The sequence below is a fragment of the Rattus norvegicus genome, chromosome 10 (genome assembly GCF_036323735.1).
Source record: "Rattus norvegicus strain BN/NHsdMcwi chromosome 10, GRCr8, whole genome shotgun sequence".
NCBI lineage: Eukaryota > Metazoa > Chordata > Mammalia > Rodentia > Muridae > Rattus > Rattus norvegicus.
The window spans coordinates 83,877,770-83,903,598 of NC_086028.1; the positions used below are offsets into that span (position 1 = coordinate 83,877,770).

General features: G+C 52.2%; 3 protein-coding genes across 4 annotated transcripts; 2 read left to right on the forward strand and 1 right to left on the reverse strand.

Annotated features, from left to right (window-relative positions):
• The first annotated feature begins 236 nt into the window (after positions 1–236).
• Positions 237–1,405, forward strand: Tcap (titin-cap). Its single transcript, NM_001271277.1, has 2 exons — positions 237–371; positions 562–1,405. The coding sequence occupies exons 1-2, from the start codon at positions 262–264 to the stop codon at positions 953–955; spliced, it is 504 nt and encodes a 167-aa protein (NP_001258206.1). The 5' UTR covers positions 237–261; the 3' UTR covers positions 956–1,405.
• Positions 1,406–3,441: 2,036 nt separating this feature from the next.
• On the forward strand, positions 3,442–5,080 carry Pnmt (phenylethanolamine-N-methyltransferase). Its single transcript, NM_031526.1, is given in 3 exon segments — positions 3,442–3,666; positions 4,251–4,458; positions 4,569–5,080. Coding segments are annotated over 3 exon segments (858 nt in total). The 5' UTR covers positions 3,442–3,461; the 3' UTR covers positions 5,014–5,080.
• A 556-nt stretch (positions 5,081–5,636) lies between these two features.
• On the reverse strand, positions 5,637–17,639 carry Pgap3 (post-GPI attachment to proteins phospholipase 3). Of its 2 annotated transcripts, NM_001143895.1 has the most exons (8): positions 16,929–17,150; positions 15,586–15,683; positions 14,427–14,579; positions 8,552–8,614; positions 7,915–7,976; positions 7,534–7,670; positions 7,169–7,373; positions 5,637–7,024 (listed from the first exon to the last, which is right to left on the reverse strand). In NM_001143895.1, exons 1-8 carry the CDS (start codon positions 17,107–17,109, stop codon positions 6,961–6,963), a joined length of 963 nt encoding a protein of 320 aa, NP_001137367.1. In that variant the 5' UTR covers positions 17,110–17,150; the 3' UTR covers positions 5,637–6,960. The 2 variants fall into 2 exon arrangements, with proteins under 2 accessions (NP_001137367.1, XP_008766335.1); XM_008768113.4 differs by lacking the exon at positions 14,427–14,579 and having other exon boundaries at positions 5,640–7,024; positions 16,929–17,639.
• Positions 17,640–25,829: the final 8,190 nt, after the last annotated feature.

Genomic DNA, 25,829 nt, shown 5'->3' on the forward strand with positions numbered 1-25,829 from the left:
CCAGGCCCCCAGCAGAGCATCTCGCAGGCTTTGGAAGCTGACCTCTGACCTGAGAGCAATCAGAATTTGGGTACCCCAACCCCCGCCCTGGATTCAGAGCCCCATCACCACCAGTGAGTCTTGGCTCTGCTTATAGCATCTGACGCCAGAGGGGCTGAAAATAGCCCCTGGAGAGGGGGGAGAGGGGGGAGAGGGGGGAGAAGGGGGCTATTTAAAGGGCTCCGGAGGAGCAGGGCATAGCAGAGGGATCAAGAAGGAATAATGGCCACTTCAGAGCTGAGCTGTCAAGTGTCTGAGGAGAACCAGGAGCGCAGGGAAGCCTTCTGGGCCGAGTGGAAAGACCTGACTCTGTCTACCCGGCCGGAAGAGGGGTGAGTGTGGATCATCTGGAATTCTGCCTCCCCCTCCCCAAATGCCTGCTACATAGCAGAGTACACGCCCCTGAAGTTTCTGGGGCCCCTCCCCTGCTCCAGGGACCTGGCCATCCCAGGGAGACCCCACTTAGCCCAAGACCAGAGAGCAGCTGCTCTCAGTTGATTCTCCTCATCTCTCCACTTTCAGATGCTCCCTGCATGAGGAGGATACACAGAGGCATGAGACCTACCACCGGCAGGGACAGTGTCAGGCCGTGGTACAGCGCTCGCCATGGCTGGTGATGCGCCTGGGTATCCTCGGCCGTGGGCTGCAGGAATACCAGCTGCCGTACCAGCGGGTGCTGCCGCTACCCATCTTCACCCCTACCAAGGTGGGGGCCACCAAGGAGGAACGCGAGGAGACCCCCATTCAGCTGCGGGAGCTGCTGGCCCTGGAGACAGCCCTGGGCGGCCAGTGCGTGGAGCGCCAGGACGTGGCTGAGATCACCAAGCAGCTTCCCCCGGTGGTGCCAGTCAGCAAACCTGGGCCCCTGCGGCGTACCCTGTCTCGGTCCATGTCTCAGGAAGCTCAGAGAGGCTGAGATGACTGCGACCGATGCAGACTCTGATGTGTCTGCCTTGGGCTGGGCACTTCCTGCCTAGGACGATGGGGGAGAGCTGCTGGCCAAGGCTGCTTTGTAGTTTGCCCAGAGGTGCGGGCCATGGGAGGAGGGAGCCAGAGGCCAGGATGCCTAGGTGTCCTGGGTCCCCACAGGGAGGGGAACAAGGATGGTGGACACTAGGAGTGGAGAGCTGAGTACCCTCAGCCCCAGAAGAAGGGACAAGAGATTCTGTTGAGAGCCAGAGGCCCCGTGAGAGGCCCTGGAACACGCCTGTGCGGTTACAGCGATGGAGTAGGAGAAGGAAGGATGTAGAATGCTCCGGAAGGATGCTTGGAGACCGGAAGGAGGGGGATGTAAAGAGGGTGAAAGCAGGGCAGGCCCCCAGCACCCTCTGTTAGCACTGCAATAAACGCTCAGCCATGTCCCAGGCTTGCATCGTTCTTTCTCTCTCTCTCTCTCTCTCTCTCTCTCTCTCTCTCTTCCTTCCTTCCTTTTCTCTTTCTTTCCTTCCTTCCTTTCTTTCTTTCCTTCTTTCTTTCTTTCTCTTTCTTTCTTTCTTTCTTTCCTTCCTTCCTTCCTTCCTTCCTTCCTTTCTTTCCTTCTTTCTTTCTTTCTTTCTTCCTTTCTTTCTTTCTCTTTCTTTCTTTCTCTTTCTTTCTTTGTGGTTGGGGGTGGGCATGAATGTCTCCCATGAACTTCTGGGAACAGCCAAGCATTTGAATTAAATATGGCATAACCAGAGGGTACACTCCATGCTTCTGAGTGGGGTACAGGGGCAGGGTTGTAAACAGAGTAACTGTCTGGTCCCCCTTCCTGTGCCACTGCCCGGCCCTGGCTTCTGTGTCCAGTTCCTGGCACTGGGGAGTGTTCAGCAGGCCAGCTGGCATCAGGGTTTGTTTAAATGGTATCTGTGGACAATATGGAAGGGGCTGGCACCAGGGCTGTCCTTGGCTGTGCCTTGGGGTGTGGATGGGGTCAGTGACCCTAAGACCCGTCAGTTGTAGATCCAGACAGAATCAAATCTTGGCTGGCATCAGGTGTTCCACTGTCCCTGGCCTGGGTGGGAGGACAGGGTTTAAGTTCCTATCTGTGACCTCCGCAGCTGTTGTCATGCTTCCTGTGCCAGCCTGGGTGTCTGGCCTTTAGGATAAGGAAGGGGCACAAAGGAGAACTGAATAGAAAACCAGGACTATCTTAGCAGGGGCTGGTAACCCACCCACCCCAGAAAGGCAGAGGGCTCAAAGGGTTCCTGCTTCAGGAAGATTGAAGACACTGTTGCCAGGGCGGTTTGCCATTTTGGTTTATTTATTTTATGTGAGTACACTGTCACTGTCTTCAGACACACTAGAAGAGGGCATCGGATCCCATTACAGATGGTTGTGAGCCACCATGTGCTTGCTGGGAATTGAATTCAGGACCTCTGGAAGAGCATTCAGTGCTCTTAACCACTGAGCCACCTCTCCAGCCCGGTTTGCCCTAGTACATGGGCGGGAAGACAAGCACATTATGTGCCAGGCACCTAGAGCACCAAGCGGGACCTGAAGGCCAGGCCCTGCCAACTCCCCAGTGGGGACAGGATTGTTGACTGAGGGGTGGGGGGTGAAGGATGGCAGGGTCCTCTACCTGTGAAAAACCAAAAAGTGCGCATGCGCTGCCTCTGTAGTGGCTGTGGCAGTACCAAGAATGTGTTCTGCACTCTCTGTTCTTACACGAGTCCGGTGTCCCTGACCTGGTAGGAACATCCTGAACTAACCATGCTTGCCGGACCTCAGATAAGCAGCGCATAGCCCCAGGGCCCCACAGGGGATGCCCGGATGTTCTGCTTGCTAAAAGCATTAGACCCCACTCACCTGTATCTCTGCTGCCATCAAATGCTCGGGGCAGAGACCTGCTCAGTACCCAGGGCCACCAAGACAGAGGCCAGAACAGAGTGTCCTTTCTGAAGGAGGATAGAGACGGGGTAGAGGTCTGGAGGTGGGGATGGCATGATAAAGAAGGGGAGTTTGTAAAGGGTACCCCGAGAGAGGGGAGGAGGCCGGGAAGGATGCTGGGACTGGGAACATGAGCTAGCTCAGACCTTGGGAAAGAGAAGGGATGGGATGCTGGACGCTGGACGGAGTCTGTGGGAGGCTGGAGAGGAGTCAGGGGGCCACTGGAACTGAGGCTGGGGGAGCAGAGCAGCACTGGAGCGATCAAGAGCCCATAAAGGTGGAGGGTTGTCAAGCAAGAGTAAAGCAGGAGTGGGGCAGGAGCGATGTTCTAAAGGGCGCCCTCCACATCTCCCCCCTCCCCGCCCCCGCGCGTCCGTCCGGCGCTCAGACACTAACTGAGATGGATGGGGTGACAGAGATGTGGCGGCCTCGGGCGCCTCATCCCTCAGCAGCCACCCACCCCTGTGATGGAGGGGTCTGGGCGGGGGGGAGGGGACCCAGTAGTAGATAAAGGGATGGGGAGGTTAGCGGAGATAGGCGGCCTCAACAGGAGCATGGACCGTGGCTCAGACCCGAAGCACACTGCAGGGATGGACTCTGACTCCGACCCTGGCCAGGCAGAGGTCGCCTTGGCTTACCAGCGCTTTGAGCCCCGTGCCTACCTCCGCAACAACTACGCGCCTCCTCGTGGGGACCTGAGCAACCCTGATGGTGTGGGGCCTTGGAAGCTTCGCTGCATGGCACAAGTCTTTGCCACCGGTGAGCACTGGAAACAGAGGCACGAGAGAGCAGAAGTCATAGGGAAATGAAACGGGGAGAGAGAAACAAGAGTGTGCACCAAATGGGGAACCAAAAAGCAGAACTATAGGTGTGTAGCCGGCACAAACAGGAGCGGACGATAGTCTTGGCTACTAGGGATGCGGAGGCTTGGAGGACAAGTAGTTGAGGCCCGGAATTGGAAGACTGACTAGACAACTTAAGGTTCTTTTCTTTCCAGGGGAGGATGCTTAAAGTTGAGAGACAGATGGGACCGGGAGAGGGAGAGGGAGAGGGAGAGGGAGAGGGAGAGGGAGAGGGAGAGGGAGAGGGAGAGGGAGAGGGAGAGGGAGAGGGAGAGGGAGAGGGAGAGGGAGAGGGAGAGGGAGAGGGGTTGGAGACTGCAAAGAGAGAGGCTCCATCCTTGATGTCAAGGGATCTCCCCCACTAAATTGTAACTAGAGCTAGTTTCTGAGTGCTGGAACCCGAGTCAGAGGAGCCCTGTCAGCACAAGTGCTGGGGAGGACACGAGGGAGAGGGGTGGCTGAGGCAGGAACCCCCTGATATCCCCTCCTCTGCTCTACCAGGTGAGGTGTCTGGACAGGTCCTCATTGACATCGGCTCAGGCCCCACCATATACCAGCTGCTCAGCGCCTGTGCCCACTTCGAGGACATCACCATGACAGACTTCTTGGAGGTCAACCGGCAGGAGCTGGGACTCTGGCTGCGAGAGGAACCAGGAGCCTTCGACTGGAGTGTGTATAGCCAGCATGTCTGCCTCATCGAGGACAAGGGGTGAGAACTGGGCTGGGAGCTTCACACGGAGTGGTGGGCGGGTGCTGGAGGGCGGAGGAGGACTGAGCCTCTGGGGTAGTCCTGAGCCCCGCCTTGTGCCCCCTGTACAGAGAGTCCTGGCAGGAGAAAGAACGCCAGCTCCGAGCGAGGGTGAAGCGAGTCTTGCCCATTGATGTGCACAAGCCCCAGCCCCTGGGAGCTTCGGGCCTGGCACCCCTGCCTGCTGACGCCTTGGTCTCTGCCTTCTGCCTGGAGGCTGTGAGCCCGGATCTCCCAAGCTTCCGGCAGGCTTTGTATCATATCACGACGCTGCTGAGGCCCGGGGGTCATCTCCTTCTCATCGGGGCCCTGGAGGAGTCGTGGTACCTTGCTGGGGAGGCCAGGCTATCTGTGGTTCCAGTGTCAGAGGAGGAGGTGAGGGAGGCCCTGGTCTGTAGTGGTTATGAGGTCCGAGACCTTCGCACCTACATCATGCCTGCCCACCTCCGCACGGGTGTGGATGACGTCAAGGGTATCTTCTTTGCCTGGGCCCAGAAGATAGAGGTGCAGGTGTGAGGCTCCATTTGCCTCCCTAACTCCTTATCACCCGAAGTGGCACCTAATAAAGTAACAGTCCCCTGCTATGTCTGTGCTGTTTGTGACTCTCCTAGACACAAGGAATAGGAAAAGGTCTCCGAGGCTTAGAAGGAACCAATCCTAGCTTTTTCTTTTTGCCCTAGAAGCCTTCGTGAAGGCTGCTTTCTGTGCCACCCATTCTCCCCTCCCCAGGAAGGCCACACGGCACGTGCCAGGCGCTTGTGTGGTTCTCGAGGCTAGTCACCCAGCCTCAGCTGGGTAGCGGGTGCCACCAGCTTGCCCCCAGGTGAAGCTCGGAGAGCCTGAATAAGAGTCAGGGCTGGAGATCCAAGGGCTGAAGTGAAGAGGTGGAAGGTGTTAAGGTCCAGACGCAAATACAGGCTGAGACCCAAGAAGGCAAGAGTCAGTGCCAGCCCCAGCCCCAGCCCCAACCCCGGCCCCAACCCCGGCCCTGGCCCTCCGCTGGCCTTGGGCTCTACTTGGCTCCATGCCTGGTCCCTACCACCCTCACTCTCACATGCCCAGGTAGAGATCAGCCATTGGCCAGTGATGCCTCCTTCCCTCCAGCCCACCTTATACACAGAGAGGAGCAGAGTCAGGGCGCGTGAGGCCAGGAATTACTTTATTAAGTCTGTCCTTTCCTGCCTCTGGCCTTAAAATTGTTTTTAGTATAAAACAACAAAACCAAAAACCCTAATAGGCTGCCCAAGTACCTGAGCTAGATCCCTGGCATGGCTGTCCTCCCCCACAAAGGGGGGCAGAGGGCAGGGGCAGACAGCCTTCCTGACGGGGCTGGTGCAGGATGCAGGCTGGATGGGTTCTGCTTGCCCTGAGATTGCCCCGGGAGAGTCCGGCTCTGACAAAGTTCTATAGTAGGGAACTGAGGTGGGAGATCCACCATCCCAAGATAAAGGAATAGCAGGCGGGGCACTCTTCCCCTCTCTCTGCCTTCCAGGGGCTAGTTCTCAAGGTGCTCTCAAGACATGTGGGGGGAGGTGTGTGCTTTATGTGGGGTACAAAGGGGCACGGGCAGGCACCCACACCCACACCCAGCATCCCAAAGTCATGTGCAGATACTAGCAGCAGGATGGCCTTGGGGCCTGGGGCCGACTTGGAGCTCAAGTGACTGTTGATGATGACTTGATCCCCCTGTTCTGCTTCAGCCTCCTACCAGCGTGTTCCGTGCATGTTCGTCTCTTACACATACCTTCCCCAAACCACCCGCCCCCTGAACACACACCCACGCTGTACACTCTAAGTGAAGGCCCACAATCCTCCAGCTCACTGACTATCTGGTCACCTGCTCCTGGCTTGGCCCATATCCCTCTATGTGTCAATGTGCCCACTCCCAACCAGAACAGCAGACTGGGTTCTCATCCTGAGCTTTCTAGGGTCCTGGCCCTGAAGTCGAGACTTACAGGTTGTAGGAGGCAGGGCAGAAACCCTTAGTCCTCCCCGCAGCAGCCCAGTTCCTCAGACCCAGAGAGAAACTTGGGCAGCTGAGGAGCAGGCATCCAGTGCCACCTAGTGGTGCCCTGACAAAAAGAGATCCCAGTGTACCCAAAGGCCTGCGGGTGTGGTTTTGGGGGCAAGTGGAGGTACGCAGGGTGGTGCTATGGGGACGAGTGAGGTGGAAAGGGGGGTGGAGGTTGAGGACACAAAAGCAGTCCTCTCTGTAGACCTCAAAACACGGTCTCAGTTTAGCCCCAGGTACGGGATAGCTGCCTCTTCCCTGTCCCAGACATGAGGTAGCAGCTCCCAAGACAGGTTCCACGTGAGGGCCAGCAATGGCCAGGTAGCTACAGGCTTTCAGGTCCAAACCTCACATGGTCAAGTTCAAGAAGCTAAAAGGAGAAAAACCATTCCTCTCAGGGGGAGAAGGGAAAAGCCTCGGGGATGAGGCAGAGCCACTCCCTCCTGGCCTCTCTAGTCCAGCTTGAACATAGCTTCAGATTCCTTCAGTAGGTATAGGCTGTCGTCTTCCAGAAATCTGTGGGTGGAGAGATGAGCCCTCTGAGGCAGACACCCAGGTCAGAGAACGTCCCAGACGGTGGGGGGACAGCAGGCAAGTAGGAGGGGGAGCAGGCGAGGAAGGGCAGAGAAAGGAAAACCTGAGGCTGGGCGGAGCACTGACCTGAAGAAGAGGGTGTGGACGGGGATGGTGCTGATGTGCCAGATGGCATGAGCATCCAGCACCCAGAAGAGGGGAGGGAAGTCGAGCAGCTCCAGCAGGGACAGCCCCTGCAGCAGCACCACCACCACCATACACCTGCGGGTGTGAGGTAGGCGCCGGTGGTTCCGTAGGCACCAGACCAGCCACCACGCCAGATTCACCAGGCCTGGGGGGCAGGGACAGGAGCGGTGTACTCACTGGATCTCCCCCTGGATTCGAGCTGCCTTCCCCCCGACTCTCCCCACCCCCAGCCTCCCATCGAAACTACCCCCCCCAAGAATCCACCCCCCCCCCTTGCCCAGCCATGGCTCTCCGAGGGAGCTCACCTATAGCCACATTGGCCATCATATTGTAGCCGTAGTCGAAATGGACAAGGCTCAGGTAGGAGATGTGTCCTGTCAGCAGCAGCAGCAGCAGGGCACCGAAGGCACTGGCCACGGTCGGGTGCTGCAGTCCCACGGTCCTGTCCAGCCACCCAGAACAGCTCAGAGAGCAGCTGGCTGTCCTCGGAGCTGTGTCCCCTCAACTGTTTCCTAGCCCAGAGGGTTGAGGGCTCTCAGAAGCCACTGCCCTCTCCCTCTCCCACCAAGCTGGCTGTTTCAGAGAAACCAAAGGCCACAGCTCCCAGAGAAGCCAGGTCCACCTCTCTCAGGTGTCCTCCCCCACCCAGGTGCAGTCCCCTCTCTGCCCTAGCCCCAGGCGCTCACCTGACACAGCACAGGTAAACAGAATGCAGGATGACGGCTGAAGCACAGAAGTAGTCCATCTTCTGAGGGTGGGAGAGCCCATGGGGCCAGGTGAGAGAGCAGAGTGTGGCCCAGGGCCCACAGAGGAGCCCCAGGGCATGAGGCAGGGAAGGGACAGAGCCTGAACTTGCAGTCAGCAGGAGCCCTATCTCTCACCCCTCTGCCTATGGCTGTCTCACTGTGTCCACGTTACAGAGCATTTAGAACGACTCAGCATGCACGGTGTGGAGAGAGCCCTCGTTAGAAGGGCACACCATGGGACTCAAAACGTCATTTGGGATGTGACAGACATGGACTCCAATTGTGATCATGGTAGCTGGGTAACCCTGGAAAGTGACTTCATCCCCTCCGCGCCCCCCCCACCAACACCTCAGCTCAGTGGCCTTATAGGTCAGAAAGCCAATGACAAAAGACAGAACTCTCCTGGCAAGATCCAGGTATGGCCCCATGCACTGCCTGGTTTGGGATGCCTGGCAGAGACAGGTTCTGCAGAGATGCAAGCTCTGCGGATGGAGCTGCCTTCACTCTGTGGAGCTTGCCTTGCCCTCTCCTGGGCTCCTCTGGGGCTGTCCCAGGCAGGGGGCTGGGAGGTGCTCACCTCTGTGAGGTCAGTGTCCCTGGTATGGAAGACTGTGGACCAGAACCAAGCATTGAGAGACACCTGAGGAAGGAGAGGCTGGTCAGCATGCTGCCCGAGGTGGAGGAGACTGTGGAGCTCTGCTAGAGAAAGTGTTTCCTATGCCCTGAGAGTCCACTGAAAGAGCCAGCAGAGGACTCACTTCCAACCTAACCCAGTCCCCTCGGGAGGATTTCCCACCACTGTAAACTACCACCCAATCCCCCAGGCCAGAAGAGCTGCAGCTTCCACAGGTTCTGGCCTGGCCACGGAACCAGTCCTGGCAGATTCAAGTTCCCAAATTACCCAATCTTTAAGACAACAGCCCCCAGGGCCCTGCCTCCTCCCGCACTGCCAGGTGATGACAGCCCCACCCCAGCCTGTGGGAGCCTGTGACCTCAGCTTCTGGGGGCGGGAATGAGGTGGGTGGGGTGGGGGGACTTGAGCTAGCTTGGGGTGTGTCAGGTGGAATAGCAATCCCGGGAGGGAGATGAAGCTGATCCCACTGGAGTCTAGCCTCTGAGGAAGGCAGTGGCCAACCTAGCCCAGCTTCCTCCTGGCCAGGCTGGCCTAACCCGCTGAGCCAGTAGCTGTTCTAGAGTTCTGGGAGGAGCAGGGGCAGAATAGCAGAATGGCCCAGGGGAATGCCGGGGGCCCTCTTCCCAGAACTGGGCAGTGTGTGAGACTTGCAGATGCACCATATTGTGGGAGTCCATGCTGGTGCTTTCTTCCAGACCCGAGTTCCCAGCAAAGGCCCCAGTTACGGAGAGAAGAGCAGGCTAGGGTGGAAACACAAACCAGACGCTGAGAAATCGGTGGCAGCTCGTCACAAAAGGAAGAGACGGGCTTGGCCTGTCATACTTGGGAGACTGGGCAGAGACACTTGCCGCACAGGCCTGTGGGAGCTGCCCACTTAAGTACCACGACTAGTGGCCAGTCAGGGGGGGACACAGGGACAGGTCAGGAAGCCAGTCTGTAGGGTCCCATGGTAGAAGGATGAGACATAGCCGAGCTCCTGAGACTGCTAAGAGCCCCGGGTAACACAGAGGGCAGAGTGGAGGAAAGGTGGGGCTTCTGATGCTGGGCTGTGGCTCTGGGAGCTCTCTGTTCCCACCCACTGCTGAGCCTGGCTTGTCTCTGCCAGCGAGTCCCTCACAGTGCCTTCTACTTAGCGAAGGCTACCTGAAGAATGGCCTCTGAAGCCTTTGGGAGGCTCTGAGGTGCACCCCATGGTGGGTAGGCTTCTTCTGGTCCTTCCCTCAGGCTTGGAAAGGTGGCTTTACATTTCCTGAGGGTACCTGGTTGTGCTCCTCAGAGGGGAGGTCATAGTCTGTGTCCCACGCCAGCTTCAGCCACTCATTCTCAATAAGCAGACTTCCCAATGTGGCCACTCCACACGAAATATATCTCCTTTTGTGGTTCGCCACTATTAGTCTGGCTTTTTAAATTGGTTTATTGAGGATGAGTGGCCAAACCTGACTTGGAACACGGGTTATGACCTTTAAGTTCAGAACAAGTCTAAGCTCTCTCTCTTCAGCTGGGACAGGCCTGAGTGGCCCTCACCCCCTCCCTCGCAAGGCCTGTAGTGAGATCTGACATGAGTCAGTGTGGGGAGAGGGGTGACCCTAGGCTGGAGACAGGGACCAAGTGATCACAAGGATCAGGCAGACCAGGTGCAGGGATATCTTAGGGAGGACAGTGGCCCTGGAACCTGTGTGGGAGGGAGGAGAGGAAGGCAGCAGGCACTGGCAGCCAGCCAGGAGTCCTTGTCACCCACAGCAGGAAGGGGGAGGTGACAAGAGGGCTGATCTAAGTGGCAGTTGGAACACTGGAAGAAGAGGGCAGAGGTGCTCTGGGCCAGGCCTGAGTGCCACAGACAGGTGGGGGCTGCTTGGTTCCTTATCTGCAGGGGCCTTCTACGCACTGAGTCCTAGCTGAAGCCTGTACTCTACACCCCTGGGATGTCCCTCTCTCTTAGGGAGTATCCCATGAACAGTGGGGTCTTTCTGATACTTTCCTCGCACTCAAAGTATTGCTGAGAAAGCAGGCCCTGGACCCAAACCTGGGGCTTTAATGCTCTAAGCACAGCACAGCATTTCCTGTGTGTCCTGTCCTCAGGCAATGTATTTACCTGTTCGGCCTCATTTTCCCACTACCTGTGGTTTTTACTGCTGCCACCTGGTACACAGGTGACCCATGAACCTCTGTTTTCTTCATCATGTCCACCAGGCCACCCCCATGTCCCTTCATCCTCAAGGGCCACCAAATTCCAGATTAAAGCATGGGGCTCTAGGGCCCCAGCTCCCACGGTGCAGACTATGGGAAGAGACCATTTTCGAGCTCCCAAGCCACTGCCCCGTCAGTATGGTCTCAGCAGGTGCTGGTTCCCCTCAGAGCTTGTAGTCAGACACAAACAGAGGACAGATGGACAGGGAAGGGAGGGGAAACCCCACACATACACAACTGTTCTACGCTCCTCCTTGGTTGTGCCCAGTGTGGTGGGAGGGACCAACAGGGGAGGTGAGAACTGTGTGTAAACAATGAGAATGGGGGACATGGGGCCCCGGGGTGACAGCGTTGTTGGGGTGAGGGGACAGGAGGTGGGTGGAGGGAGTCAGGGGGCTGTTTTAGTTTGCTGGCAAATACAAAAACAGACGAAAATATCACAGCCACGAAACTGCTTGGATGCCAAGTGAGCCAGATCTGTCAGGAATTTGACCCCAGTGTTAAGCCCCAGTGCTCGGGGCTGTCATTGACACCATCACGGTGGGGACAAGTGGATCTTTAAATAGCTTGGTGTCTCAGAAGTGGGGGAGGCAGAATGTTAAATATGATGTCTGTTGCCATCCTGTCCCCTCCTGGGGCCACAGGGGCCACAGTCAAGCCGGGCAAGACTGCCTTGGGTTCCCTCCAAGGGGAGGTGGGGCTTTTTCCCCCCATCATCAAAGGAGAACTCCTGGGCTAGTGAGACATTTTGGGTGAAGGTACTTGTGCCAAACCTGACTGGCCTTCATGATAAGAGAGAGTCAATAAGCTAATAATAATTTTACAGTCTAACCATACACAAGTCATGGCGTGAGCATTCACTGTGTACCTAGATGCACAAACCAATCCATCAACATTTTTAAAAGATTTCTTGCTTCCTAACATTGTTTGTTTCACTAGATTTTTGTCTGACACTTGGGAAGTCCTTCCTGAAGGCTAGCCATTATTCCCCTAGAGTTTCAGCCTACCTCTTCTCTTCTCCTTCCCTCCAGAGAGGAGGGCCGATCAGTGCCTAGCAAATCATCTCCCATCTATATCTGAGGCCCTTCCCCTGCTAGATAAAGGTAGGAAATGAATTGGTTTGGCCTCCTAGCTTTGGCAGAGGGCCAGCCCCCCATAAATTCAAAGGGCCACAGCATGTAGAACTCTACCTGTTCAGGCCAAACCTAGGTCTAGACGGCAAGGCAGGGGCCACCCTCTTCTGCTGAAGTTTCACAGACTCCACTAAGGGATAGAGTTATCAGAGAAGAGACAGCCCTGCTTCCCCCCGCTCCCCCACGGCAGAACCTCAAGTTGGCAAGGGGCCCTTCCATCCACAGCCCAGCACACATGAGAGTCACGCTTGTGCCAGAAGACCCGGCCCAGGATAAAGTCCACTGCCACACCCTCCAGGCAGAAACACAAGGCTCAATGGCAAGTGTGAAATCCAGCCTAGAGTACATGTTGTGGGGCCTGCCTACTACAGCAAAGCCCAGGGGTCCAGAGGCAGGAAGAGTGAACCTTAAGGGCCATCCTGGGCTAAATAATGAGACCCCTCCCATCTCAGCAGGAACAAAAACTAACTCATTCAACCAGTGGACTCTGTGCCCCTGTGTCTCTCGAATACGTCATAAGGGCAAGAAAGGGCCCCAGTAACCTTAGCATCTGCCCCCTACCAGAAGACCTGCCCTACTTTCTAACTCTTAGGTTTTGCTTAGCTTCCCAGTGTGTCTAGGACCTGCTTCCCAGGCTGACTGGGCCTTTGCACAGGATTTGCACTGGAATTCCCAGCTACACAAATGCAAAATATGATTCTGCCCCTAGCAAATGCTCAGCCAGTGCTCATCCCAGGGAGCATTCAGGCCCCGGAGCCCAGTGGTGTGGTGCTAGAGGCTAGCCCCGTCTCCTCTACATGCTGCTTTGTTAGCTGTTATCTGGGGCTAAAGTCCTGTGTGTCTGAGTCTTACTCAGAGAGCACAGGTACACGATGAGGATCCCACAGCACATGCTGGTCAAGGGCTGAGGACAAGCCTGGCACCACATGCATGTGGCATGTGGCCCTTCCTCAGTGGCACTTACTGTTATAGAATGTACTATGTAGCCCAGGATAGCTTTGGGCTCTGGCATTGCAGACATGAGTCACCACATCCAGCCATAACTACTGTTTTCAAACTTAAATTTGTCTTCGTTTTTTTGAAGCAGAGATTCTCCGTGTAATAGACTAGGTTAGACTTGAACTCACAGAGATCCTCTTGTCTCTGCACCCTGAGTGCTGAGATGAAAGATGAGAGTCACCAAGCCTGCTCCCCCCTCCACCGCCAAAATTAAGATAAGGTATCAACTGTGCAACTTATGGTGAACTCAGACTTCAAGTCCTCCTGTCTCAGCCTCCTGAGTGCTGGGATTGCATCATGGTCATTCTGCCCAACTGTTCCAAATTCGTAATTTTTTCCTTCTCTTTTTTTTCGCTGTTATTCCATAGCCTTTGACAGTTATAATCACTGAAGGGCAAGTACTAGGCCCAACACCTCCTTCCATGTTCGTCCCTTTGTCAGGTCAGCCTGTGTGCATCTCAGCACACACTGTGCCATTAGCTATGGTCAGAGTCCTCCAACCACTAGACCAGGAGTGGCCTTCTCTCTTGCTTGTCCTGTGGTTCTTGACCTTTTTGGCCAACAGATGCCCTTATCCTCTGCTGTCTTCACACTTTCTGGTTTTGTCTAGAAGAGTCCCGTTCTTCTTGTATTTACCCTGACACCCTCAACTCCTCACAGCTGTCTCACGTCAGGGAGGCCTTCCTCTGTTGCCCTGTAGGCCCATCCCCATCACGTGCCCTACAGCTCCTCCCTCCACTGGGCTTTCTTCAAGGTTGTACTTTGACATCTAATCGGGGATTTGTGAAATTAGTACCAGAGGGCAAGGAACTGTGTTTTTACATGTTTGGGGGCCTCCAGCACCCAGCAAAGTGCTTATCACACAGCAGGTTCCCAATGGACATGAATGGAGGCTCTTACAGCAGGAAGGGGAGTGAGTGGGATTTTCTCCCTTATGGCCTATCATAGAAGCTCTGACAGACATCCGCTGCACCCCCTTTCCTGTCACAAGGTGCCTGTCTGGACCCAAGACCACATTTCTTCCATGGTTCCGAGGCCATGGATTCTAGTTCCTCAGACCAGCCACACTGGTGAGGCTAGGCGGTCTTTCCTACTCAGCTGGACTCACTTGGGTTCTCTGAGGACAGACACAGGACTAGGCTGAGCTCTTATAAGAACCCTGGGCCAGGACAAAAGCCACATTAATCCTCCAGAGGGGTCTTGGAAAGACCTACAGGCTCTCTACTATCCACTTCCCATCACTGTTAGTAAACCACCCCATGGAGTCTCTTTGTAGCTTCCTCACTTAGGACAAGAGTGACTTTGTCCTCCCTCCTCCTGAGAACACTGCTCTGGCTCTCTACTAAGCCTACTGCTGCACCGTTCATTTTTGCCATGTCTGACTACCACACACTTTAGCTGTGGAAAAGAGAGAAACTGGTTGCTAGAAGCCCAGGACCGGGGATGTAAGAGCTCCTCTGCTCAGAGCAGGGTACAGAGTGTCCTGCCAGGCTACCTACCCAAGCGAAGGCCATGCAGGTGTGGTACATGGGGGAGGAGGCTGGCACGGAGGCGCGATAGCGACAGAGCATCACCAGGCTGGCCAGGCCATTGAGGAGCGAGGCCAGGGCAGAAGCTGGCTCTTGGATGAACAGGAACCGGGAGAAGGGCCACTGAAAAGGGAGCACAGGGAGGAGGGTGAGGAGAGGCAGCCCCTAACCAGCTCGGTCCACCTTTTCATGATGGCTGCATTAATGGCACTCCAGCTGGTTCCTCAGCTCAGGATTTCAAGTTCTCTCAAGTCAATGAGTGTCTCTCCAGAAGTCCCTGGTTAAGATGAGAGTCTTTCCCTGGCTGGCATGCACTGGCATGGGAGCCTGGCTCTGGGGACAGCAGATACACGAGGTGAAACCATACAGACGTGCTATCCAGGTCTGGGTCCCATCCCTCCTCAATTGATTGCCATCGTTCTCGGGGTGCCTGATTGCTTTGTGGTAAACTAGGGTGACCAGTTCCTGCCACAGGCCAAAGTGAGGTAATAGTGGGTCGAAGGGCACGAAGCGGCTGGGAAGTCTGATGGGTATTTCTGGTGGTCTAGACTCTCATTGGAGAAGCAGGGGGAGAAACACCTTAGTTAGGACCAGTGGGTATTTCCACCAGCCCTGAGAACCTCAGCACTACTGCAGGGGGACACAGATCTTTCTATGTGTGTCTTTGTTTTTTGTAGAGAGGGGCCCACTCTGAAGCCTTGGCTACACTGACTAGGTGGGCCTCAAGTTCATTGAGAGAGCCACCTGTCTCTGCCTCCCAAGTGCTGGTATTAAAGGTGTGGACTACCATGCTTGGCTGGAGACACAGCCCTTATTCCTCCAAATTCAGAAGCAGGACAGACACATTAGCACCATGGGAAAGCAAGAGATTCTTTTTTTTTTTTTTTTTTTTTTTGGTTCTTTTTTTTTTTTTTTCCGGAGCTGGGGACCGAACCCAGGGCCTTGCGCTTCCTAGGTAAGCGCTCTACCACTGAGCTAAATCCCCAACCGAAAGCAAGAGATTCTAAGCACAAGTTCCTGTCCTATCTCTCCCTCCCTGGGACACCTGGCCTCAGACTGCTGGGACAGCCTGGACCAATTCGGGCTGAAGGACCGCCATGTTCCTTCCCTGAGCCTCCCTCCGACTCACCTTGCCATGGAACTGAGGCACTCTGTAGCCCTCCTGAAGATAGAGACCAACAGTGAGCCACATACACTCATACTTGCAGTCGTCCCGACAAGTCCAGCCTGAAACAAACAAACAGGACCTACAGACAAGTCCTGGCTGAGGGAGGCATAAGCCGCACGGTGGAGCCCAGGCATGAATGGAGGCCAAGAGGACCTGAAGGCTGGACAGAACCAGAGGGAATCTCAAGATCTTACTTCCCAGCTGGACAGAGAAGAAAGGGTGGGTGCACACACACACACACACACACACACACACACACACACAGAGGGGGGGAGGGAGGGAGGGAGGGAGGGAGGGAGAGAGAGAGAGAGAGAGAGAGAGAGAGAGAGAGAGAGAGAGAGAGAGAATATTATAGCAGCGAGAGCCCAAGCTCTCGGCATTTGACAGGTCCCTCTTGGAGACCTGGATTCATGTTTGTCCATTCTGAACCCAGGGACGAGTCGTTGATGCCTTCCTACCTCCTGTGAAAATCAAGCTCAGACCTTTCACCTGACTCCTTATGTTCCCAGCTGCCTTTGTTCCCTCACTGCCACTAATCTTCCTGCTCCCTGCTCTCCGGGTAAACCAAGGTGCTGCCTGTACCCAAATCCTCCTAGGACCTCCAAGCTCTCTGTTGCCTCTGTCTGGGATGGAAAGGGGGTAGTAAGGAGGATGAGCTGTTGGTCAAACAGGCTAGAACTGGGAACGATCCTTTCCCCCTTTACAGACTGTGTGACCTTGGGCAAGGTACTTAATCTCTCTGAGTGTTCCCTTCTTTAAAGTGGATTAGGGAAAGTATCTGACAGGATTGTGGTGAAAGCCAACTGACCTGCTGTCAAACATTTGTGCTCAATATATTGTTCATTGGCATCAATTCCATCCTGTTTAAATTGTTCCCTGGTTGTCCCTGTCTCCACCCACTGAAGCATCTCTTTCACTTCCAAATGCGTATAGTGCTGAATCTATGGGTCCATTAGGTCTCAAACCATTCTGTCTTGGAGAAGGCTAATAGTCACCTGCTTGGGGACTGTAAGCCCGGAAGGGCAGGATCCTGGCCTGACTCCTGGGTTATTTCAGGTCTTCTACTTTATATTTAACAAGTAGTGGTCTGAATAAATAAAATGAAGCCTCTAAAAAGGTGGGACAGTCTTATGCAATACCTGCCCCCCGCCCCCCTCCACCCCCCAGACATTCAGGAGGCTCCAGACATTAACACTCATAAGAGACCGCAGAGGGAAACTGAGGTTCTGATTTGCAGAACAGGAGGGCATAGTAGGAGGGGCTAAAGACAACGGGCGGGGCTTACACGAGTGGGTGGGGCTTACCAGCTAGGCTCATGTAGATTGGCTGGCGGGAGCGGAAGTGCTTCAGTGCGTCCCCCGAACAGTTCCGTTCCTCGCACCGCAGCACGCAGTCGCGGTACACCGGCTCGCGGTCGCCCTGGGAACTCCCTGCGAGTCCCACTGCCAAGGTTAGCAGCAGCAGCGGCGCCGTCCGCCTGGCCATCCTGTCACTCTGCCCGGCCGCTGAGGGAGGAGCTTGGAAGAGTACGAAGTCCCACTTCCGTAGCAACCGGAAGTACCTGTGTTCATCGTTGCAACCTCCGCTGACGCCCTCCCGCTTTAAATAAAAGTTCCCGGATTTCAGTGGGCGGACCTCACTTCTAAACTGCTGTCTCTTATAATATAGAGCATTCAAAGAGAAGGGGCGGTTCGCGTCCAGGAGCAAATTAAGTGTATTTTCTTCCTTCTGTTTTCCACGGTCTCTGTTTCAAGCAGACGCCTTTTTGTCATCCGTTCTCTTAGATTCCAGTTTCTGGGTGCCCCACTTCTCCCAATTTCTTATGTCATCACCTTTATTAAAGACGCTGCCGTTAAAAGAGCTGCAGAACTTCTAAACAGGTGTCTTTGTCTCTACTTTGGTCCCCTCCTGTAGGCATTTCTCTCCTATTTAGCTTTTATTACTGTGGTAAAGACCATGACCTAAAGTAACTTGGAGTTTGTTTTATTTCACCCGAACACAGCCCATCTTTGAGGGAAGCCAAGGCAAGAACCTGGAGGTAAGAAAGCAGAGATCCCGAAGGAGTGCTGCCTACTGGCTGGCTTTCCTTAGTCTCTTACAGCACCCAGGACCACTTGCTCAGGGTTGGCACCACCCACAGTAGTATGGACCCTCCCATATCAATTGTTAATAAAGAGAGTGTACCCTACAGGGTTGCCTACAGGCCAACCTAAAGGAAGCATTTTTTCTTAACTGAGGTACCCTTTTCCCAGATGATCCTAGCTTCTGTCAAGCTGACAACAAACACAAAGAGCAACAACAAAACCCAAAAACTAACCATGGATCCATTTTCAAGTTTGACCAGTCTCTTTCTTAAAATTCTTTACTAACTCCTCAACTCAGAGTGACCCGGCCTGCTGGTCTCCACTCCCTTGCTCCAGATACATTTTAAAGGTCCATGTCTCCAGAGTCTCCTGTCCTTGTCTGCTTTGGCCCTCTTGCTTTTGCTTGTTTTTCTTTAACCAATGAAAGGCCACCTTTTAAGGGTGATTGTTAACACTGGCAGGGTAATATATACTGGCTTGTTTTCTGATACGAGATGGAGTCCTTTCCTGTCCTGTTCACCTTTGGCACTAAAGTAGAACTTTGGTTTCCATGTGAGACATTTTGAGATCCCTTTCCTTTCCTTTCCTTTTTTTTTTTTTTTAAGTGAATGAACAACTTAAAACTATCTGGGTGGGCCAGCCACTTGTGAATGAAGGCTCTTCACTGAACTGAATCCTCAGAACTCACATAAAGGTAGGAGGAAGGGGTTGGGGATTTAGCTCAGTGGTAGAGCGCTTGCCTAGCAAGCGCAAGGCCCTGGGTTCGGTCCCCAGCTCTGAAAAAAAAGAAAAAAAAAATAAAGGTAGGAGGAGAGAACCAACTCCACGAAGTTCTGACATCAAGTGTGCAGTGCCGTGCGCACACACACGAACAGGCACACACACACACACACACACACACACGCACAATAATAATAATACATAAGAAACACGTTCTCGGGCTGGAGAGATGCGCAGCAGTTAAGAATGAGTACTATGGGGGCTGGGGATTTAGCTCAGTGGTAGAGCGCTTACCTAGGAAGCGCAAGGCCCTGGGTTCGGTCCCCAGCTCCGAAAAAAAAGAACCAAAAAAAAAAAAAAAAAAAAAAAAGAATGAGTACTATGCTTGCACATGACAAGAACTCAGCTCCCAGCATCCACAGGTGATCACTTGTGAAGCTAGCTCCAGGGGGTAAGGAAACCTTTTCTGGCCTTTTCAGGCATCGAGTGTATATGCACATACCTCAATACAGACATTTGCTTTAGTGACTGGTCCCCCACCTCAATCTCTGCCCAGCCACCAGCACCCAAATCTTTCTGTAGCTTTGGTGTCATGTAACTAAATCCTGCCCCTCCACCCCCGTGGTCATTCTCCCTTTATATCCTAGAAGGAGAATTGGGGTTGTAGGGTAGGATTTAATAATTATGAAGGTAAGGTGTGGATGAGCAAGAAGTATCATGGGATTTACCTTCATTGACCCAGCGAACAGCTCAAGGGTATATCATTCACCCTGAATTTTCTGTGAATGACACCTCCTCCAGTTAAACGTAACATAAATACTGTCCTTGAAGTTGACCATCCGGTTGATAGGGATGAGGAAATTATTATTTTTTGTGGAGATGAGGTCTCACTGTATAGCCCAGGGTGGTCTGCAAATTGGAATCTTCCTGCCTCTGCCTCCTGAATGCTGGGAGTATAAGCATTGGCCACCTGGGCCACCTCGGCCACCTCATTTCACTCTGGGAAATTGAAATGGGGGAGCAAGCCAGGGGGTTGGGGGGTCTCACACACCTTTAATCCCTGCACTCAAAAAGCAGAAGCAGTAGATCTCTGCGTACCAGACTAGCCAGGGCTACTCAGGGAGACCCTGCCTCAACAACAACAACAACACACCACACACACACACACACACACACACACACACACACACACACACGCCCTCCAAAATAAAACAATCCAACAACAAACAAAACAAAAATGAAAAAGCAGGGGGTTGGGGATGTAGCTCAGTGGTAGAGCGCTTGCCTAGGAAGCGCAAGGCCCTGGGTTCGGTCCCCAGCTCCGGGGGGGGGAAAAAAAAAGGAAAATAAACAATAATCAAAAATGAAAAAGCAGACACCGTGTTCCCCAGTGGCTGATGGGAAATACAATTGAATCCTAATATTACTTAGAATTTGACAGCCAGACCTTTACTGATAATTTTTTTTTGTATTTATTATTCTGAGGATGTATCTTTTATGAGGATCCTGATTTGAAGATGGATCAAACCCTGATAGGGAAAAGTTCTCTGGTTGAGTTAACTAGGTGAGGATAGGACTCCCTTAAGATTTTTAGGTTCCAATTTTTTTTCTTCTTCTGTTCTGAGAATCTAGAGCTTGCAGCTAGGCATGGCAGCACACACCTGGAATTTCAGCACGGGGAATGTGGGGGGATAGGAGAATTATCAGTTCAAGGCCTGTCTCAAGGAGACAGATCAGGGCTAGCCTGGGCTAAGTGAGACCTATTTTTTTAGACAGTCACTCTACTACTGAATTACATTTCTTGCCTCCCAGGTCTCTATTCTATACAAGATATTAAAATTGTGGTAAATTCCACATTAAATATAATTCACAAATGATATAGTTGAGTTGCTCTTAATAATTGAAATATTGGAGGTTGGGGATTTAGCTCAGTGGTAGAGCGCCTGCCTAGCAAGCACAAGGCCCTGGGTTCGGTCCTCAGCTCTGAAAAAAAAAATTGAAATATTGCTATATTTATACACACTTTAAAATATTATCGTTTAGTCCATGCAGTGGCACATGCTATAATCCCAGCGCTTAGGAGGTGGGGATGGAAGGGTCACCAGTGGGAGGAAAGAATGAACGCCCACAAGCTATCCTTTGACCTCCACACGCATGTGGTACTATACCATTACCCGCACCACACACAGAATAAATACACTGATGTAAAAAAAAAAATTAAAGAGAAAGAACCCCAACAAAACAAACGAAATTCATGTTCATGTTTTGGAGCCCCAGGAACATTTGTTCAGGTCCCCAGAATTTCACAGGACCGTAATCACATCTGCCTACATTCAATTCCAGTGGAGACTTCCCATCTTCATCCAGCTGTTCCACTACCTATGGGAGGCCACTGTTTGAACTGAGCACCTGCACGAGGCCCTGGGAAGCCAGAGCAAGGCAACATGGAGTGGCTCATGCTAAACGCTACATAAAATCAAACCGAACAGGTAGAGAAGATAGATCCCCAAGCAGACCAGTTGCTACTAAAACCAGACAGTCTGGGTCTACCTGTGCCTTCTTAGTAAAGAACTCTCTCTGTTTTGATCCTTGCAAGAAGGAAGCAGAGCATGGAGGAGGTGAGAGGCATAGAGCTTGCTTGGAGTGCACGACCCTGGGTTCAGCCCGAGGACAAGAACCAAGGGACTCGCTTCTTTTCTCTTGTCCTGTTTCCTCGTGCCCACTTCCCAGTCAGGATTTTTTTTTTTTCTCTTGTTTTGTTTCTTTGTTTCCACTTACAAGACCCAGGGCCCCGCTGAGGCCAGTGTGAGCCTGAGTTCTATTTGACGAAATGGGAGCGTCCATTTATGAATCATGAGGGAAAGAAAAATCAGATGTCGGGGTTGGGGATTTAGCTCAGTGGTAGAGCGCTTGCCTAGCAAGCGCAAGACCCTGGGTTCGGTCCCCAGCTCCGAAAAAAAGAAAAATCAGATGTCTGAGTCGCTTTGTTGTTATTTTGACCTTATTTATTTTAAATAAACTAATCAATTAATTTTACATTTCTTTATTATTATAAATTATTATTTCTTTATTATTATAAATAATCTTTATTTCTGTGGAAGGGGGCGGGGCATGCACATGCCACAGTATGCTCAAGTCCGAGGACAACCTGTGGGACTTCCCAAGGTCCACCAGAGCTCAAACTCAAGTGGTCACTCTTGGCGGCAGGTCCTTACCTACTGAGCGAGCCATCTCTCCCTGGGGGTTTTTGTCTTTTGATCGGGTGCTGTCTCCTGGGACAGCTCTTGGATGTTTTCCCTGCTAATAACAACCGGGTGTCCCCCTTTCTCCAGTCTCCAGCCGAGAGCCCCTTTCACTTTACGTTCTATTAGTCTAACCTGCTTTCAAATTTATATTTGGATCTCTGTGAGCCACAGGCTGGAGGGTCATGGACTCCTTACTTCAAATTGGGCTTCTTGAGTCCTGCTGTGAGGCAGCCACTACACTAGTGAAGGAAGGAAAGATGAACTGAACCAGTTCCTTGTGGGGAGCAGAGGGAGCCCCGACTGAGCGTGTGAGGAGTGGAGGAAGCCAAGGAAGTTCTGAGGGACTGTGTATTGTTCACAGGGCTCATCAATGCCTCAGACTCTTGGAAAATGGCAAAGCCTTCCTTCCCGTGAGGCAAAGCTTTTCTCTGGTCAAAATACTAGTGTTTACAACCAATTAAGCAGTGTATACAAAAACTAGCAACTGCGGCATCCTCCTCAGAGATGCCTGCAACCTGAGACTGCCCCCTACGGAGGTCTTCTATGGAGACAAAGTAAGTCCCACTCCTGCTGTACACAACAGAAACACTGAGCTCCGGGTGTGTACATTCACGCCCACCACCAGAGCCAAGTACAGCCCATCTGATCCCAGCTTCTCTCTAAGTGTGTCTGTCCTTTCTCCATTCCCACATTACCCAGTCAGGTTTCCAGAACCAAGCCACATAGGACACAGTGGTTGCCAGCACTTATTTAAGGTCCTGTCTCAGTCCCCAGGACTTCGTCATACCCTCTAAAAGAACTGTTCAGAATCCTGGGAGGAGAGAGACGAAACAAACTGTACAGGATAACAAAGGCTCAAAGCAAGCTGGCTGTGTTCTTAGAGCAAACACCGGGCAGCGGTCCACAACTCCTTGTTTGTGTGTACAAGGCTGTGAGAACGGTGTTGAGCAAGGCGCACTGTTTGTGGTCCCAGAAAGGAGACAGGTGAAGGAGCGTCAAACAAAAGACTAAGGGGACTTTGCTGCTAGGTTAATAGCAAGCCATGCCACTGCTCGGTACACTAATCCCACTGGAGTGCAGGCACACCATCTAACGAAGCATTCCACGTCTATGCAGACCCACCCAGAAGGCTAGACCTGGCAGTGTTTACCTTTAATCCCAGGACTCTGGGGGGGGAACCAGAGGCAGGCAGATCTCTGTAAATTCAACTCCAGCCTAGTCTACATAGCAGGCTCCAGACCAGCCAATCACAGCTACATAGTGAGATCCTGTCTCAAAAGGAAGGAAAAAGAAAAAAAAAAAAAGGAAAAACCGAATATCTGTCAAATAGACCATAAATTTTGTCAATTGAAGTGATTGAGAATGGAATGTGGACTAGAAATTTGTCACATATTCTCATGCAGAAATTCTTCATAATAATTTTGTTAAGTATAAAATGCAAAATGCACATGGACAACCGATGTTCGTACATCACTCGAGTGCAGGAAAAGAAGAGTAGCTATTGTTTGTTATTTTAAAAAGTACATATGGGGGTTGGGGATTTAGCTCAGTGGTAGAGCGCTTGCCTAGGAAGCGCAAGGCCCTGGGTTCGGTCCCCAGCTCCGAAAAAAAAAAAAAAAAGAACCAAAAAAAAAAAAAAAAAAAAAGTAAAAAGTACATATGGCCAGGTGTGGGGGTTCAAGGAGGAGGGGAGGGTAGAAGTGTGTTCAAAGCCAACCTGGTTTACAGAGCGAGTTCTAGGCCAGCCACAGCTACATAGTGAGACTATCTAAAAAAAAAAAAAAAAAAAAAAAAAAACCTAATTAATAAAAAGTAAAGAATATGTTTAGAAAGATATATAAAGAGAAATAGTTACTGGCTTTGGGGAAAAGAAGAAACACATGGAAGTAAAGGAAAAGGCCACACCCACCCACACACCCTTTTTTGGAGGGTCGAGGGGAGAGACAGGGTCTCTCTATGCAGCCCTGGCTGGGCTGGAACTCTATAATATAAAACAGGCTGGCTTCGAACGCAGAGACCTACCTGCCTCTCTTCGAGTGCTGGGGTTAAAGGTGTCCACAACCCCACCTGGCACAAAGACTTTATTCTTTCATTTTTATATAAAAAAATTGTTTTCCATCCTTAGAAACCCTGTCTCTGGAGATGGAGAGACCCCTCAGCGGTTAAGAGCACTGGCTGCTCTTCCAGAGGACCCAGGTTCAATTCCCAGCACTCACGTGGCAACTCAGAACCGTCGGTAACTCTGGTTCCAAGGGATCTAACACCCTCACACGGACATACGCGCAGGTAAAACACCAAGGACATAACATAAAATGAAGTAAACAATTTTTTAAAAGAAGAAAAACAAGGCCCTGGGTTCGGTCCCCAGCTCCGAAAAAAAGAACCAAAAAAAAAAAAAAAAAAAAAAGAAGAAGAAGAAGAAGAAAACCCACGAAAATCAAAAAACCAAAAAACAAAACAAAATGATAACAATGACAAGAACAACAACAACGAAACTTGCTTCTAAAACTAAACTAGACTAAAAAAGAAAAAGGAAAATCTATGAATTCCCCCTTCTCTGCTTCTACTGCCAGCTGCTCTAAGCCCTTGTCATTTCTCCTGGAGTTCACACCACCAACCACATGGCTCCTACCATCCTTTTCTTAAGCTAAATAGTTTTTAAGCAGAGATCAGACCATGGGTTCCCTCCAGTGCTCCATGAGTTCCCTCCAGGGCTCGATGGCTTCCCCTTGCCTGAAACCTCACCAGATCCACGAGACCCCAAGGCCTGACCTCTGTGTGTCACTGCCTCAAGGTCAGGACATTCCTGTCTCCTTGGAGCCTTTACTGCTTTTCCCAGATACCAAACTTGCTCCTGCCTTGGGGCCTTTGCACTCGCTGTTCCTCAGTCTAGAAGTATCTGGCCCAGGAGTGTAGGGTTGCTTCTTTTAGTTCGGACAGGTTTTTCCTCACCCTTTTAAAACAGTGTTCTCTAGCCCCACCCCAAAGTAGGCTTCTCCACCTCCCCACCCCTCCCTCCCAGCTAGGTCACTATTTCATTACCTAATTATTTCCACCCAACCTTCTTCACCTTCAAACAGTGCTTTAGCATCCGGAGCCCGTGACAGGGCTTTCCAAGGTTCAAGGCCCACCTGGGCCATAGGGTGAGTTCAAGTCCTTCCTTGGCAATTTGGTGAGATTCTGTTTCAAAACTAGAGGGTGACGATATAGCTCAGAGGTAGAGTGTTGGACCTAAGTATGAAGTCCTGAGTGCGATTCTCAGAACTAAAGGAGGGAAGAGGAGATTGTCTGTAAAGGGCAAAGAGCAGGCACAACGAGGTGAGTTTAGACAGCAATCTGAAACTAGGTCCTCACAGAAGGACTTTAGGATTGCCATACACCTTCTCTTTCCAAAACCAATGACAGAGCTTCATCTACACCCAGTGCTCTGAACTCTAATGCCTGGGGAGGTAAACTTAGGACCTCAGAGGACTAAGAGGCATGGTAGAGTGGGGGACATCCCTCAGCTCAGGAAATAAGAGATCCCAAACTCTAGGAAGGAATGCCTCAGTGGGGCCCCTAGGAGACAAGCAAGGGGGGTTAAGCTCTCAATCCAAAAATACCAATGGGAAGCCAGGGGTGGCAGCAGATACCACTGGCCACCTAGGAAGTAAAGATGGTTTGAGTTCAGGAATTCAAGACCAGACTGGATGACATACCAAAATCCTATCTCCACAGGTACAGAAACAGAAGAGGCATTCTGGAAGCATTCTGCGCAGAAAATCCTGCTGAGTCCTCGGGACTTTTTTTTCTAGACATGGTCTCACTGTCAGAGGCTCAGTTTTGTTCTAAAGCAGCTTTGAGAGATAAAAGGAATTCTAGAACCTTGGGGCTGCATTCCTGGTGCAGGAGTTACACCAACAGATAAAGGGTCAGCCCAGCCAGAAATTGAGCACCATCCTTGAGATTAGGGTTAAGCCTGGGCGAAACATCAGTCCTCATGGTTAGGTTACCCCTATTTTAAAAAGGGTCACCATAATTGAGCATAGTGTCATGCAAGTCTTTAATCCTAGCACCAAGGATCTCTGAGAGTTCGAAGCCAGCCGGGTCTACACAGAGAGTTCCGGGACAACCAGAGCTACATGGTGACACTCTGTTGTTGTGAAAGAAAAAATAA

Excerpts from the sequence above, each read along its gene's own strand:
- Tcap (NM_001271277.1), top strand. The coding sequence starts at position 262 with ATGGCCACTTCAGAGCTGAGCTGTCAAGTGTCTGAGGAGAACCAGGAG. Across the intron at positions 372-561 it reads TCTACCCGGCCGGAAGAGGG|ATGCTCCCTGCATGAGGAGG; the intron begins GTGAGTGTGGAT and ends CTCCACTTTCAG.
- Pgap3 (NM_001143895.1), bottom strand. The coding sequence starts at position 17,109 with ATGGCCAGGCGGACGGCGCCGCTGCTGCTGCTAACCTTGGCAGTGGGA. Across the intron at positions 8,615-14,426 it reads CCTGCATGGCCTTCGCTTGG|GTGTCTCTCAATGCTTGGTT; the intron begins GTAGGTAGCCTG and ends CTCCTTCCTCAG. Across the intron at positions 7,977-8,551 it reads GGGACACTGACCTCACAGAG|AAGATGGACTACTTCTGTGC; the intron begins GTGAGCACCTCC and ends TCCCACCCTCAG.